At 49.1% G+C, this 15,436-nt stretch overlaps 1 protein-coding gene across 1 annotated transcript in view; it reads right to left on the reverse strand.

The window, feature by feature from the left end:
- Positions 1-15,436, reverse strand: part of ADSL (adenylosuccinate lyase) — a 72,504-nt gene that overhangs the window by 36,000 nt on the left and 21,068 nt on the right. Inside the window, exons 7-9 of the mRNA XM_069736896.1 lie at positions 14,688-14,778; positions 13,757-13,826; positions 11,269-11,416 (exon numbers count right to left, since the gene is read on the reverse strand). Coding sequence (XP_069592997.1) covers positions 11,269-11,416; positions 13,757-13,826; positions 14,688-14,778 — 309 coding nt within the window. The remainder of the gene's footprint in view (positions 1-11,268; positions 11,417-13,756; positions 13,827-14,687; positions 14,779-15,436) is intronic.

Raw genomic sequence — 15,436 nt, forward strand, 5'->3', positions numbered from 1 at the left:
GCGATTTCAGAAATATATGGGTTTCTACTTTTTTCTTTCCTGGAAAAATATCCCATCCGAGCCAAAGGGAAATGGGAAGCTGAATTGGGAATAATTGACAATGATAGATGGGAGTCGGTCCTAGAATATGTGCCCAAGATATCAATGAGTGAACCAGGCAGGCTATCACAGTTATTCGTAATCCATAGGGCCTATAGAACCCCTGACAGGTTGTTCAAGGCTGGGCTTAGGCAGAACTCGGAATGCCCTCGGTGCTCACAATCCCAGGCGGGGATATTGCATATGATGTGGCAGTGCCCTAGACTGTCCTCCTTCTGGATAGTTGTTTTAAATCGTATTGAACTGGTGTATGGATGTTCTGTCCCTAGGGTTCCACTGACTTGCATATTGGGATATGTGGAGGAAATTGTTACGGACAACATGTTTAAAATAGCTATTGCACGATTGTTATTCATTGCTAGGAAATTGATCGCCAAATTTTGGATTAGAGAGGAACCTCCAACAAGAAAAGACTTTCTTAAGCAAGCGGAGCATATACTTACTTTGGAGAAAAGTATCTACACCAAAAGGAATAAGCTGGACATCTTCCACAAGCTGTGGCAACCGTGGATGGACTTGAATTAGGATGATAAATGAGAATTTAGGGAACCTAGTATTCAATGGAAATATAACGGATGTTTATTCAAATGTTTGTATGATGATGGGAAGTGGGGTGGCTCTGGCTGAGGTCTCTGGGGTTGGGCGGGGTGGGGGGGCTCTGGGTCGGGGGGAAAAAGTTATCTGTAAATGTTTAATGAAACATTGCCATGAGAATTATTCCGATTGTTTATTCTTTGCGGATAATAAAAATCTATCTGATAAAAAAAAAAAAGAGCGGAGAGCGGCGATCGGGGGGGGGGGGGGGGGGGGGGGGGTTTGGGCAGAAGGCTGGACACAGAGGGGGCAGAAGGCAGCTGGACACAGAGGGGGCAGAAGGCCGCTGGACACAGAGGGGGCAGAAGGCAGCTGGACACAGAGGGGGCAGAAGGCAGCTGGACACAGAGGGGGCAGAAGGCAGCTGGACACAGAGGGGGCAGAAGGCAGCTGGACACAGAGGGGGCAGAAGGCAGCTGGACACGGGGGCAGAAGGCAGCTGGACACAGGGGGGCAGAAGGCAGCTGGACACAGAGGGGGCAGAAGGCAGCTGGACACGGGGGCAGAAGGCAGCTGGACACAGGGGGGCAGTAAAGCTGGACACAGGGGGGCAGAAGGCAGCTGGACACAGAGGGGGCAGAAGGCAGCTGGACACAGGGGGGCAGAAGGCAGCTGGACACAGAGGGGGCAGAAGGCAGCTGGACACAGGGGGCAGAAGGCAGCTGGACACAGGGGGGCAGAAGGCAGCTGGACACAGAGGGGGCAGAAGGCAGCTGGACACAGAGGGGGCAGAAGGCAGCTGGACACAGAGGGGGCAGAAGGCAGCTGGACACAGAGGGGGCAGAAGGCAGCTGGACACAGGGGGGCAGAAGGCAGCTGGACACAGAGGGGGCAGAAGGCAGCTGGACACAGGGGGGCAGAAGGCAGCTGGACACAGAGGGGGCAGAAGGCAGCTGGACACAGGGGGGCAGAAGGCAGCTGGACACAGGGGGGCAGAAGGCAGCTGGACACAGAGGGGGCAGAAGGCAGCTGGACACAGGGGGGCAGTAAAGCTGGACACAGAGGGGGCAGAAGGCAGCTGGACACAGGGGGGCAGAAGGCAGCTGGACACAGAGGGGGCAGAAGGCAGCTGGACACGGGGGCAGAAGGCAGCTGGACACGGGGGCAGAAGGCAGCTGGACACAGGGGGGCAGTAAAGCTGGACACAGGGGGGCAGAAGGCAGCTGGACACAGAGGGGGCAGAAGGCAGCTGGACACAGGGGGGCAGAAGGCAGCTGGACACAGGGGGGCAGAAGGCAGCTGGACACAGGGGGGCAGAAGGCAGCTGGACACAGAGGGGGCAGAAGGCAGCTGGACACGGGGGCAGAAGGCAGCTGGACACGGGGGCAGAAGGCAGTTGGACACAGAGGGGGCAGAAGGCAGCTGGACACAGAGGGGGCAGAAGGCAGCTGGACACAGAGGGGGCAGAAGGCAGCTGGACACAGGGGGGCAGTAAAGCTGGACACAGGGGGGCAGAAGGCAGCTGGACACAGAGGGGGCAGAAGGCAGCTGGACACAGAGGGGCAGAAGGCAGCTGGACACAGAGGGGGCAGAAGGCAGCTGGACACAGGGGGGCAGAAGGCAGCTGGACACAGATGGGGCAGAAGGCAGCTGGACACAGAGGGGGCAGAAGGCAGCTGGACACAGGGGGGCAGAAGGCAGCTGGACACAGAGGGGGCAGAAGGCAGCTGGACACAGAGGGGGCAGAAGGCAGCTGGACACAGAGCGGGCAGAAGGCAGCTGGACACAGAGGGGGCAGAAGGCAGCTGGACACAGAGGGGGCAGAAGGCAGCTGGACACAGAGGGGGCAGAAGGCAGCTGGACACAGAGGGGGCAGAAGGCAGCTGGACACAGAGGGGGCAGAAGGCAGCTGGACACAGAGGGGGCAGAAGGCAGCTGGACACAGAGGGGGCAGAAGGCAGCTGGACACAGAGCGGGCAGAAGGCAGCTGGACACAGAGGGGGCAGAAGGCAGCTGGACACAGAGCGGGCAGAAGGCAGCTGGACACAGAGGGGGCAGAAGGCAGCTGGACACAGAGGGGGCAGAAGGCAGCTGGACACAGAGGGGGCAGAAGGCAGCTGGACACAGAGGGGGCAGAAGGCAGCTGGACACAGAGGGGGCAGAAGGCAGCTGGACACAGAGCGGGCAGAAGGCAGCTGGACACAGAGGGGGCAGAAGGCAGCTGGACACAGAGCGGGCAGAAGGCAGCTGGACACAGAGGGGGCAGAAGGCAGCTGAACACAGAGGGGGCAGAAGGCAGCTGGACACGGGGGCAGAAGGCAGCTGGACACAGAGGGGGCAGAAGGCAGCTGGACACGGGGGCAGAAGGCAGCTGGACACAGGGGGGCAGTAAAGCTGGACACAGGGGGGCAGAAGGCAGCTGGACACAGAGGGGGCAGAAGGCAGCTGGACACAGAGGGGGCAGAAGGCCGCTGGACACGGGGGCAGTAAAGCTGGACACGGGGGGGGGGGGGGGGGGCAGAAGGCCGCTGGACACAGAAGGGCAGTAAAGCTGGACACGGGGGGCAGAAGGCTGGACACGGGGGGCAGAAGGCTAGACACAGGGGGGCAGTAAAGCTGGACACAGGGGGGGCAGAAGGCTGGACACAGGGGGCAGTAAAGCTGGACACAGGGGGCAGTAAAGCTGGACACAGAGGGGGCAGTAAAGCTGGACACAGAGGGGGCAGTAAATCTGGACACAGAGGGGGCAGTAAATCTGGACACAGAGGGGGCAGTAAATCTGGACACAGAGGGGGCAGTAAATCTGGACACAGAGGGGGCAGTAAATCTGGACACAGAGGGGGCAGTAAATCTGGACACAGAGGGGGCAGTAAATCTGGACACAGAGGGGGCAGTAAATCTGGACACAGAGGGGGCAGTAAATCTGGACACAGAGGGGGCAGTAAATCTGGACACAGAGGGGGCAGTAAATCTGGACACAGAGGGGGCAGTAAATCTGGACACAGAGGGGGCAGTAAATCTGGACACAGAGGGGGCAGTAAATCTGGACACAGAGGGGGCAGTAAATCTGGACACAGAGGGGGCAGTAAATCTGGACACAGAGGGGGCAGTAAATCTGGACACAGAGGGGGCAGTAAATCTGGACACAGAGGGGGCAGTAAATCTGGACACAGAGGGGGCAGTAAATCTGGACACAGAGGGGGCAGTAAATCTGGACACAGAGGGGGCAGTAAATCTGGACACAGAGGGGGCAGTAAATCTGGACACAGAGGGGGCAGTAAATCTGGACACAGAGGGGGCAGTAAATCTGGACACAGAGGGGGCAGTAAATCTGGACACAGAGGGGGCAGTAAATCTGGACACAGAGGGGGCAGTAAAGCTGGACACAGAGGGGGCAGTAAAGCTGGACACGGGGGGGGGGGGGGGGGCAGAAAGCTGGACACGGGGGGGGCAGAAAGCTGGACACGGGGGGGGGCAGAAAGCTGGACACAGGGGGGGGCAGAAAGCTGGACACGGGGGGGGGCAGAAAGCTGGACACATGGGGGGCAGAAAGCTGGACACATGGGGGGCAGAAAGCTGGACACATGGGGGGCAGAAAGCTGGACACGGGGCAGAGTGCTGGACAGAGATGGGGCAGAGTGCTGGACAGAGATGGGGCAGAGTGCTGGACAGAGATGGGGCAGAGTGCTGGACAGAGATGGGGCAGAGTGCTGGACAGAGATGGGGCAGAGATGGGGCAGAGTGCTGGACAGAGATGGGGCAGAGTGCTGGACAGAGATGGGGCAGAGTGCTGGACAGAGATGGGGCAGAGTGCTGGACAGAGATGGGGCAGAGTGCTGGACAGAGATGGGGCAGAGTGCTGGACAGAGATGGGGCAGAGTGCTGGACAGAGATGGGGCAGAGTGCTGGACAGAGATGGGGCAGAGTGCTGGACAGAGATGGGGCAGAGTGCTGGACAGAGATGGTGCAGGATTGGAAACAGATGGGGCAGGATGGATACGATGAAGACAGATGGGGCAGGATGGGGAGATCATATGGGGTAGAATGGATACTCATGAGGGCAGGATGAGAGAACATATGGCTGGAGCCTGAAATGAGACACACGGTGGCCAGGATGGCGAATATTACCATAGGGGCTAATTAAGGGATATTATTATTGCAGTGATGTATTTATTTTATTTTTTGAGTATACTGTTTTAAATGGGGGGGGGGCGGTCCTGTTACTGTGTAGAGTGATACTATGTTGCCTTCTTCATGTGGTGTAATGTAGAAGTTGGGAAAATTAAGTAATGTGTTCTACAAGCGGAACTCGAGATAACTGTTTTATTTCCTGCAGAGACGAGTCCTGGCTGGATAAAGTGATGGCGGTCTGTGCTGGATGAAAGATGAAGGACTTCACCTAGAGACGTCACTGGTGAGTCAGTGTTACCTATACACTTACACTATACACTGTATACTATATACAGAGGTCCTGTGTACAATGTCACCAGTGATCACTGTATTATCTATACATTATATACAGAGCTCCTGTGTGTAATGTCACCAGTGATCACTGTATTACCTGTACACAGACACTGCTTACTAATTACAGATCTCCTGTGCATAATGGCACTGATGGTGATAGTATTGTGGGTTTTTTTTTGTATTACTGATCAGTATTGTAGTATTCAGTCATTGTTGGTAATATGTGGTCTGGTCATGATGTGGAGGTAATATGTGGTCTGGTCATGGTGTAGCGGTATTTGTTCCTTGTATTTTATATTATTCGATCACTGTGGTGGTAATATGTCATCTGGTCATAGTGTTGTGGTATTTGTTCCTTGTATGTAGTATTATAGGTCATTTAAAAAATTGAAAAATAAATAAAAATATACCTAAATTGTATTGCATATTTTAACAAATATTTAGTAGGTTACAGTAGAGTAGGGCCCGGCCAAAAGTGTCTACCTTGTTGTGGTGGCGGCTTAAAAAATCTTTTGGCCAAAACAAAAGCTGCCGGCTATATGTGTGATCTGGTGATGGGAACTGTCAATGTGTGATAGGTGAGAAGTGGAGATTTTCCAAGAGAGAGTGGTGGGACTGTGGACAGTTCGTGGGGTGGAGCCTGGAGGCGGGGCTGGGGTGGAGCCTGGGCGGAGTTTCAAGGGGGCCCCGAAAATTTTGCCAGTATGGGGCCCCGAAATTTCTAGTGGCAGCCCTGCCCATGACGGCACTAACGAGAGAATTTCAAAGAATGAAAGTTTTAGGGTGGGACTACTGCCTCAAGAACTCTCCTACCAAAAGTTAAGTCTGAGGGAGAAGATAGATTAAGCTGATAGTGCTTGAAGAATGTAGAGGGGGAAGACCAAGTGGCTGCTCTACATATTTGATCTATTGATGCTCCACCACGTTCAGCCCAAGAGGTTGCCACCAACCTGGTTGAATGGGCCTTAATTGTGTCCGGAGCTTGTTCTCCGGAAGAGGTATATGACATCTTGATGGCATCTCTTACCCACCTTGCCAACGTGGCTTTCGATGCCTTGTGACCCTTATTTGGTCCCTGAAAGCAGACAAACAGAGCCCTCCCTTTCCTACACTCCCTTGTGGCTGACAGATAGTGTGTTAGACATCTCTTTACGTCTAGTGTGTGTAGAGCCTCCTCTTTTTTGTTTTTTGGATTGGGGCAAAAAGATGGTAACGCTATCTCTTGAGATCTGTGGAATTTCGACGCCACTTTGGGAAGGTAAGAAGGGTCAGTTTTAAGGATTACTCTGTCATCTAATATTTGGGTTAGAGGTGGGTAAGCTGATAAGGCCTGCAGATCACTAATCCTGCGAGCTGAGGTTAGGGCCACCAATAAACAGGTTTTCCAAGATATTATTTTCAGTGAAGCCTGAGATAAAGGTTCGAACGGTGCCTTAGTTAGTGCTGAAAGGACTAATTCCAGATCCCAGGGAGGAGCGGTGAGATGTATAACTGGTCTGGACCTAGTAGATGCTCTAATAAATCTTTTTACCCAGTGATTCCCCGCCAAATCCTGGTTGTAAAGGGCACCCAATGCTGCAATCTGAACTTTCAGAGTGTTTGTTGCTAGGCCTTTCTCTAATCCTTTTTGAAGAAATTCTAAAATTTCCTGAATTGGCATCTGATTTGATAGGATAACCCCTGACGTGGAGAGGAACTTTTTCCAGACTTTGCCATAGGCTCTGGTAGTTATAGGTTTTCTACTGGCCAGCAGGGTAGAAATTAAATTTGAAGAAAATCCCTTTTTTGTTAACAGTTCCCTTTCAAAAGCCAGGCCGTCATGTGCAAACTTTTTATTTGTGGGTGATTCACTGGCCCTTGATGCAGAAGGTCTGGGATATCTGGGAGTACCCATGGATCCGCTATGGACATTAGGCGTAGCCATGGGAACCATACTCTTTTCGGCCAGAACGGAGCTATCAATATCACTTTGGCTCTGTCTTCCCTGATTTTCTTCAAGACTAAGGGAATTAGAGCTATCGGAGGAAACACATAAGCTAGATGGAATTTCCATGGAATTAACAACGCGTCTATAGCCACTGGACTCCCCCGAGGATCTATCGAGCAGAAGGCCTCCGTTTTCCGATTTTGATTGTTTGCAAATAGATCTCTATCCGGGGCCCCCCAAAGATCCACTATGCGTTTGAATATTTTTGTATTTAACTCCCATTCCCCCTGTTTTAATTGGGTCCTGCTTAGAAAATCTGCAGTTTGATTTTCTGACTCTTTTATGTGAAGGGCTGTCAGGGAGGACAAGTTGGCTTCTGCTTGCGACATGATGAAATTTGTCACTTTCATTAGGGATTGAGACCTCGTCCCTCCCTGATAATTTAAATATGCTACTACCACCCTGTTGTCCGTCAGTACTCTCACGTGGTGGGAACGGAGGGATGTTAAAAAATGATTGATGGCGTACTGAACTGCTAAAAGCTCTTTCATGTTCGAAGTAAGGTCTTTTTCTTCCCCTGACCAAGGACCTTGGGCAATTTGCCTGTTTAGGTGGGCCCCCCACCCCCAAGGACTTGCATCTGTGGTCAGGATTATCGAGACCGGCCATACCCATGGAACCCCTCTCCTGAGGTTGGATGGATTTGTCCACCAGCTTAAGGAAGTTTTTGTCCGAGAGGATATTTTTAATTGCGTCTCTAAATTTCCTCCTGCGTGGGATACTGCTTCTAGTATTTCCCACTGGAGATCTCTCGAGTGGCTCTGAGCCCACTGGACCGCTGGGATACAAGATGTCATTGATCCCAGTATGGACATGGCTTTCCTTAGAGTGATCAGAGGAGAAACACTTAACTGATTCACTAGATGTATCATATTGGATACTTTCTCTTCTGGTAGACGACACTCTTGCTTTGTCGAGTCTATTACTATCCCTAAGTACAGCTGCACTTGAGACGGGATAAGCCTGGACTTTTCCAGGTTCAGAAACCATCCTAGATTTGATAGGGCTACCATCACTCTGTCTAGTTGCTGGCTGCAATGAAGAGAGGAACTGCCCATCACTAGTAGGCCGTCCAGATAAGGCACAATCAATATGTTTTGTTCCCTTATATGGGCCATTACTTCCGCCATTAATTTTGTAAATACCCTTGGGGCAATGGCTAGACCAAACGGAAGAGCTCTGTATTGGTAATGTTTTAATCTCCCTTGTATCATCACTGCCACTCCGAGGTACTTTCGGAACTCCGGATGTATTGGCACGTGATAATACGCGTCTTTTAGGTCTATTACAGTCATGAAACAAGACGGGATAAGGGATCTGACACATGATTTTATTGTTTCCATTTTGAATTTCTCTATCACCAGGTATTTGTTTAGTAGTTTCAAATTTATTATTACCCTGAAAGTCCCGTCCGGCTTCGTTCGAAGAAAAAGTGGAGAATAAAATCCCCTCGTCTCTTCCTGTTGTGGAACTTCCTGTAAGACTTTCTTTTCCAGAAGACTGAGAACTTCCCTCTGGATACTCAGTTGCTCGATCTCCGACTTTCTTTGTGGTGTAACCACAAACTGACTGTGTGGCATTGTGTGAAAGGCTGGTTTTAGGCCCGTCTTTATGATGTTTAGAGTCCAGGCACTTCCAGAAATTTTTTCCCAGGTTTGAAGAAAGTGAGTCAGTCTCCCTCCTACCTGGGGCTCACCCTCATTGTGGCTGTTTTTTATTCTCCGGTTTGTTAAACATAAACCCTCCTTTTTTGAATTTTCTGTCTTCCCACCCCTCCTTTTGGTTTTTTGGGGGGCGTCTTTGTGTGAACCTTCTCCCTCGAAAGGGCCGCCTGTAAGACTGATTTGGGAATCCTGGAAAGGCTTTCTTTTTATCCACCGCTTTTTCGAGGACATCGTCTAGGGTGGGACCGAACAAATATTCCCCTTCACACGGTATGGAACACAGCTTGGCTTTAGTTTGCAGATCCCCCGGCCAGCACTTCAGCCATAATGCTCTCCTAGCCGCATTTGAGAAAGAAGCTGATCTTGCCGTCAGCCTAACTGAGTCTATTGAGGCATCTGCTAGATACGCAGCGGCACCTCTCATTGCTGACACTGAGTCCAGTATAGACTCTCTCGGGGTTTTATTTTTTAATTGAGTCTCTAAATGATCTAGCCAGACCATCAGAGCTCTCGCTGTACAAGTAGCAGCTATACCGGGTTTTAGCCCCCCGCTGGCGGCCTCCCAGGACCCCTTTAGAAAGACATCGGCCTTTTTATCCATAGGATCCTTGAGGGTTCCCATGTCCTCAAAAGGCAGAGCGAATTTTTTGGAGGCTTTCGCAATGGCGACGTCTAATTTTGGCGCCTTTCCCCATGATGCGCAGGCTGGGTCGTCAAATGGGTATTTCCTTTTGGGTGTCAACAGTACTTTTTTGTCTGGTCTTTTCCACTCCTTTTTTATTAGGGTTTGTATTTTTTCGTTTAATGGGAATACTCTGTACTTCTTTTGTTCCAGGCCACTAAACATTAGATCTTGTACGGATTTTTTGGAACGAGTGTCCGCCAAGCCCATTGTCGCCCTAACCATTTTTACCAGTGCATCCGTTTCATCTATTGGGAAACAGTTGCGGCCGCTTTCTGAAGATGCGGAGGAGGATGCTGAAGCTGTAGAGCTATCTGAATCCTCACTCGTGCTATCTCCCTCGCTGGAGCTGTAATCTGGAGTTTTTTCTTTACGTTTTCTTTTACGGTTTTTTACGCTTTTTAGTGCGTCTGCCACCTGGGTTTTAATTAAGTCTTTTAATTCAGATGTGAAACTCGGCGTCTCCTCATTAATGGTGTTCCTAATACATGACGCACAGAGTTTTTTTAACCCACGAATCTGGCAAATCTGCTGAACAAAGTGGGCACACTTTATGTTTACTTTTCCCTTGGCATTTCTTTCCCTAGGAAACAATAAACCCCTATTAGAATATACACTTTCACGGAGGTCACTTACCCTCCTAATGTGAGGAAGATACCGGTTGTGGCTTTGAGGATGCCTCCTCCACTTGAACCACCGTCTCCCTCCTGGATCCACCAGAGCCTCTGCTGCGCTGGGATCCTGAGCTGCTGCGCTGCGTAGGTTTCCGTGACGAATGGCGCTCTTTCGGATTCTTTCTCACAGGGGCCTGTGAAATTTCTTCCACCGACTGCTCTATTCCACTCATGGTGGTAATTACTGACCAGCGGTATGCCCCTTTTTTCCCGGTTTTATGCTGACCGAGCGGCGCCAGGTAACTTCCGGTTTACCCAGAGGTACCTTGCGCCGACCCCGGAAGTGACCCCCGCGCCTGCGCAGTAAGTTGCCGGACCTCGCGCGCGCGCTCACTACTTGCCGGCTCACAGGAGGGACGGAGCTTCTGCAGCCGCCGCTGCACCCTGCGTCCTGCCGCTTGTCGGTGACCGGCGTCACCACCCCCTGTGCGCCTCATGGACCGGCGGAGGAAACCTCCAGGTAGCCGCCGCTACCTATTACCGACCACTCCATTGAAAAGAGAAGAGGCAGGCTCGGTAACCTCTTCACTGCCTCCCCTCCGCGCATATCCACGAGGCCCGCCGACCCCGGAACGCGCCTTCAGGGAGGAATCCACCTGAGACCGTGGCAGGGCCCCCCGCTGCCTGAACTCGGCCCGATGGTCCCTGGACTCCTGAATGGTGAGCTGTGGGATCCCCGTCGGGGACAGGAAACCGAACTGAGGTGGAGGAGAGGTCCCGCCTTTTTAACCTGTGGGTTTCCTGTCCCTGAGGGCGGATCCCTCTCTCTCGTTAGTGCCGTCATGGGGTAAGAGAAAATGTACTTACCCTTTAAAAACCAAACTCCATATTCACAGATGGCAGACACTGCTGAAAAATGCATGCCACTACTACTGCATGCTGCCTTCAAATAGAGCAACATAACCGCAGTGACAGATTCCCTTTAATTTATGTTTTTAGCTTTTGCCCAAAGTTGAACCATAACAAGTAGACAGCGTGCTGACAATGATTGGTCCATGACTGTGTAACAATACTAAATTTAGATGCAGAAATGGTGGATGTAGACCTTTCTGACTCCATCTCTAGTCTGCTGGTTTTGCTCATCAGACCTCTCCTAGGGTAGAGGTCAGGGGTGTACTTTATTTTAATTGGCTATCCAACATGGATCATAAGGGATAATTGTACCTGTTGGCGCTGTCGTCCAGTGTGCGCTCAAACCACTGTACAGAAGCAGTCTGGAGTGGGTTCATAATCAGCGTCATGAGATGCCGGGCCAGGCTGCAGCAACGCTCCGAGCGCATGGGATTCCTCTTGTAGGGCATGGCACTGGATCCTGGAACAATAACAATATACTATACAGGGACAGACTTCATAGCAAGGCTTAATGCTCTGGCAAAGTGCCACCCGCTTCATGCTCCATTGTGAGTGTAGACATCCCACTAGCGGGTCAATCAATACTTATTTCTAATTACAATGTTGACGGTAGGTAGAGAGGGAAAGCTTGGAGTTGGCATAGTCTGCCCTAAATATGGAATACAGATTAGCTCTGCAATATGACCACACCAAAACATTAATGTATCAAATTTCTCCAAAACATATATATTTTTTATAATCTGTGTATTCCAATTTGCTTCTTCAATATGTGCCTCTTTGCAGACCGGCGAGTTCAGAGTTTAGTGTGTACTGACTAATATTTATATGTACAGATTTGGCCAATTGGTTTGGATACAGAATGTCTCCAACAAAGTGTTAATCCGCACAGCGGTGAAGCCCACTCGCACTGAGGTAATTGCATGAACTGATGCTGCAAGCATATATACAAATATATGAGCCGGGGCGCCACTCCAAAGAAAATAGCCACAATGATACAAAAATTGAAAGGAACGGTGACCAGAAGAGCCACTACAGCGCGAAATGGCTGTCGTGCATTCCACTCCTGCTCCCATCCTCCCAACACCGATGTTTTAAAGTAATGGCATAAAGAAGTTTTTTAACCGGTGAGTGCCGTCCATTCCTTTCAATTTTTGGATACAGAATGTGTATTGGTTGTACTTGTACTGGAATTAAATACCTTGTTAAGAAAATACCAGAGCTCCCACATTCCGCAGCGCTCTTTAATTTTGGGCTGCATCGCAGAGATATTCACATTTGTTTTTTTTTCTGGAGCGCAATATGTGAAATCTCTGCTTCTAGTTAAAGGCTATGTTCACACTCTGCAGATTACACTGCGGATTTTTCCGCAGCAGAATTGCAAAATCCGCAGTGAAAACCCATCGCGGTTTTTAATGCGGATTTATCGCGGTTTTTACTGCGTTTTTTTCTGCGGATTTTCATCTGCAGTTTTCTATTGGAGCAGGTGAAAATCCGCAGAAAAGAAGTGACATGCTGCGGAATGTAATCCGCAGCGTTTCCGCGCGGATTTTTCTGCAGCATGTGCACAGCGTTTTTTGTTTCCCATAGGTTTACATTGAAATGTAAACTCATGGGAAACTGCTGCGGATCCGCAGCGGTCAAATCCGCTGCGGATCCGCAGCAAAATCCGCAAAGTGTGAATATAGCCAAAATATTTCTTCAGTCTTCTCTGGTGCAGTGTGCTTTCACCTCTTCCTATTGGACACTGCCAATCACAGCTCAGCAGCTGATCTAGCAATCTCAGATGCTGCCAATCCGCACTAGATAAGACTGATGAAACGCCCAGTTGAACTGCAAACAGAGATTTCACATAGTGCACTCCAGAAACAAATGTGAAAATCTCTGCAATGGAGCGGCGCAATGCAAGACAGTATCTGAATCAGGGGAGCTCAGGGATTTTTAATAGGTATTTAACTCAATTTTTTGAGCAAGTAGCATGTCCTCTTTTACACAGCCGATAGCTGTAATGGTCTAAATAAGTAATTGATCATTAAAGGGAATCTGTCAGTCTCCCTCGCCCCAAACCTAATATGTAGGCATGCAGGTCTTTGAATTGTAAATCTTATCTTCTATCTGTTGCTGCATTACCAGGTGATTAGCGTTTTCACTCACATGCAAATGAAGCGTTAAGTGCTCTGGCCATAATAGAGCACTTCCCAGGCTTCTGCTCTCTATGTTGTTTCCCTGCCCAGCACCAGCCTCTTTAGCTTGTCTGATTGATAGCTTATGGTCCGATTTCCTTCCTTGGCTCCTCACATCACATACAGTGAGCCATCAATCAAGATAGAGAGGCTGGTGCTGAGCAAGGGAACAAGTTCTGGAGGCAGTGTCTCCTTAAAGGGGTTGTCCAGGTTTGGCATGAAAGTCCACCAATCCTCATGCAGCGCACTAACCGGATTCTCTGGTGCCAGTGGCAACTTGGCTAGTGTTGGGCAGGAAAACAAGCTCTGGCAGAAGTGGTTCCTTAGGTGCTCTGTCCCACCTAGAGCATTTAATGCTTCATTTGCAAACTAATGAAAGCGTTATTTGCTCGGGAATGCAACAAAAGATAGAAAATAGAAAAGGTGTTGATGGATTTATATTTCAAAGCCTTGCGTGCCCATAAATGTGGTTTGGAGCCGATTTTACTGACAGATTGCCTTTAATCATAGGTGAAGAAATTCTGTGTATATTCATGATCTCTAAAATCACAGGCAAATCTAATAAAACATTGCTTAGTGCAAAAACTGGCTCGTGAAGCATTTAAGACAGTAGAACTCACCAATCTGCTCTTTCTCAAAAGGCTCCTCAAGTTCCTTCAAGTTGGCTAACAAACGAATATCAGTACATATCTATAGAAAAGATAGTGCACTATTATATGGAAATGCACGACACCACCAACACCTTTAACATTGTAAAAAGTACTGGTGAAATATATGTAGCCATTCTAAGAAGAAATATTAGATGAGGGGCTTCTACCGCCTGGGAGGGTTGGATAGCCGCTGTCCCCAGTGATGGCAGCTGCTGTCCCCAGTTAGACAAAGAGGGGACAGCGGCTGCCAGATACCCTTTTATACTGCAGGAAACAAAAATCCTCTAACCCCCTCAGCAGACATCAGGCAACGTCTCAGAGAAATAAATACGCGCTACCTACAATATATTTCATAGTTCAAAAAACTAAAGGAAAAATGTGACAAGAGCTCTGAAAACGGATCCTAGTATACACAGCACAATGCCATCGTGGGGAGCAAATGGGAAAGTAACAGTGCGCAGCATCTAGCCATAAACTGATTAACAGATCTAAAAAGACTACTTATACTTTTGGACTCAAGGATGGTTTGGGATAAAAAGGAAAATAAAAATACAAGCAGACCCAGAATTCTTAGGCCAGATTCAAAAATCCATGTTTCGAGGCCCAAGTACAATGCGTGAAGCACGAACCTGCAGCAGGTCTGACCCGAACTCAACAGCCTCATAAGCATGTGTCAGGATACCCGCGATGATCAGTCAGTGCATTGTGGACTTGGACCGTGAAGCATGGATGCAAGGATTTGACCTTACAGCAAGCAGTAACGCTTTGTCATCTATCACAAAACACCACTCCATGGTGATAAAGGAACCAGCAGAATTCGGGAGTTACAGGAGCTTTAGGAATATATGGAGAATATCATTGAATACAAATATATAGATTTCAGTCCATTTTTCTTACCCACCTTGTGGACCGTGGCTCCTAAACTAGCCAGGACAGACAATACTTCTACATCCACTTTGCGACTGTAAGTTTGTCCAGTAACTATATATGCTCTTAAAAAAAACAAACAAACAAAAAAGCACTTTTTAATGGTCTGGATTCATCCTGTTCACTGTGCATTGTACAAAAGGTTAATGAGCACCTTTCACCAAACTTTTCATGTTCAGCCGGACACACGATGTAATAACAGATGCAGATTGGAATACACATTTTTGTTTGCTTTTAATTTTGTCTCTCCGTTACTGAGATGTTGGCAATCAAATCATTGGCACATAAAAAGTTAACACCCACAAGGATTTGATTAAAGTTAACAGATAGTTTTCACTGGGGGCGTGTACTTATCTTTCCTTTAGGAGTGATCGGCTTAGATAAGTCCAAGTGGGTGTTATCAGATGGCAACTCAAAGTGAGAAGTAGTATATGCCCCCAGTGAAAACTATCAGATAGGTTTCACTGGAGGGTGGGGGGATTCCACTTCTCCCTTTAGGAGTTGTTATCTGACAACACCTAATTGGACTTAAGATAACTCATAAAAGGAAAAGGAGTACACGCCCCCAGTGAAAGCTATCTGATAACACCCACTTGGAGTTAACTAAAGTTAACCCATTATGTGCTTATATGCTTTGATTGCTAATTTCTCCACAACGGAGAGACAAAATTAATAACAAACAAAAATGTTTTATTTTGCTCTGTAGCCACTATAACATTGTGT

The sequence above is a fragment of the Ranitomeya imitator genome, chromosome 8, assembly GCF_032444005.1.
Source record: "Ranitomeya imitator isolate aRanImi1 chromosome 8, aRanImi1.pri, whole genome shotgun sequence".
NCBI lineage: Eukaryota > Metazoa > Chordata > Amphibia > Anura > Dendrobatidae > Ranitomeya > Ranitomeya imitator.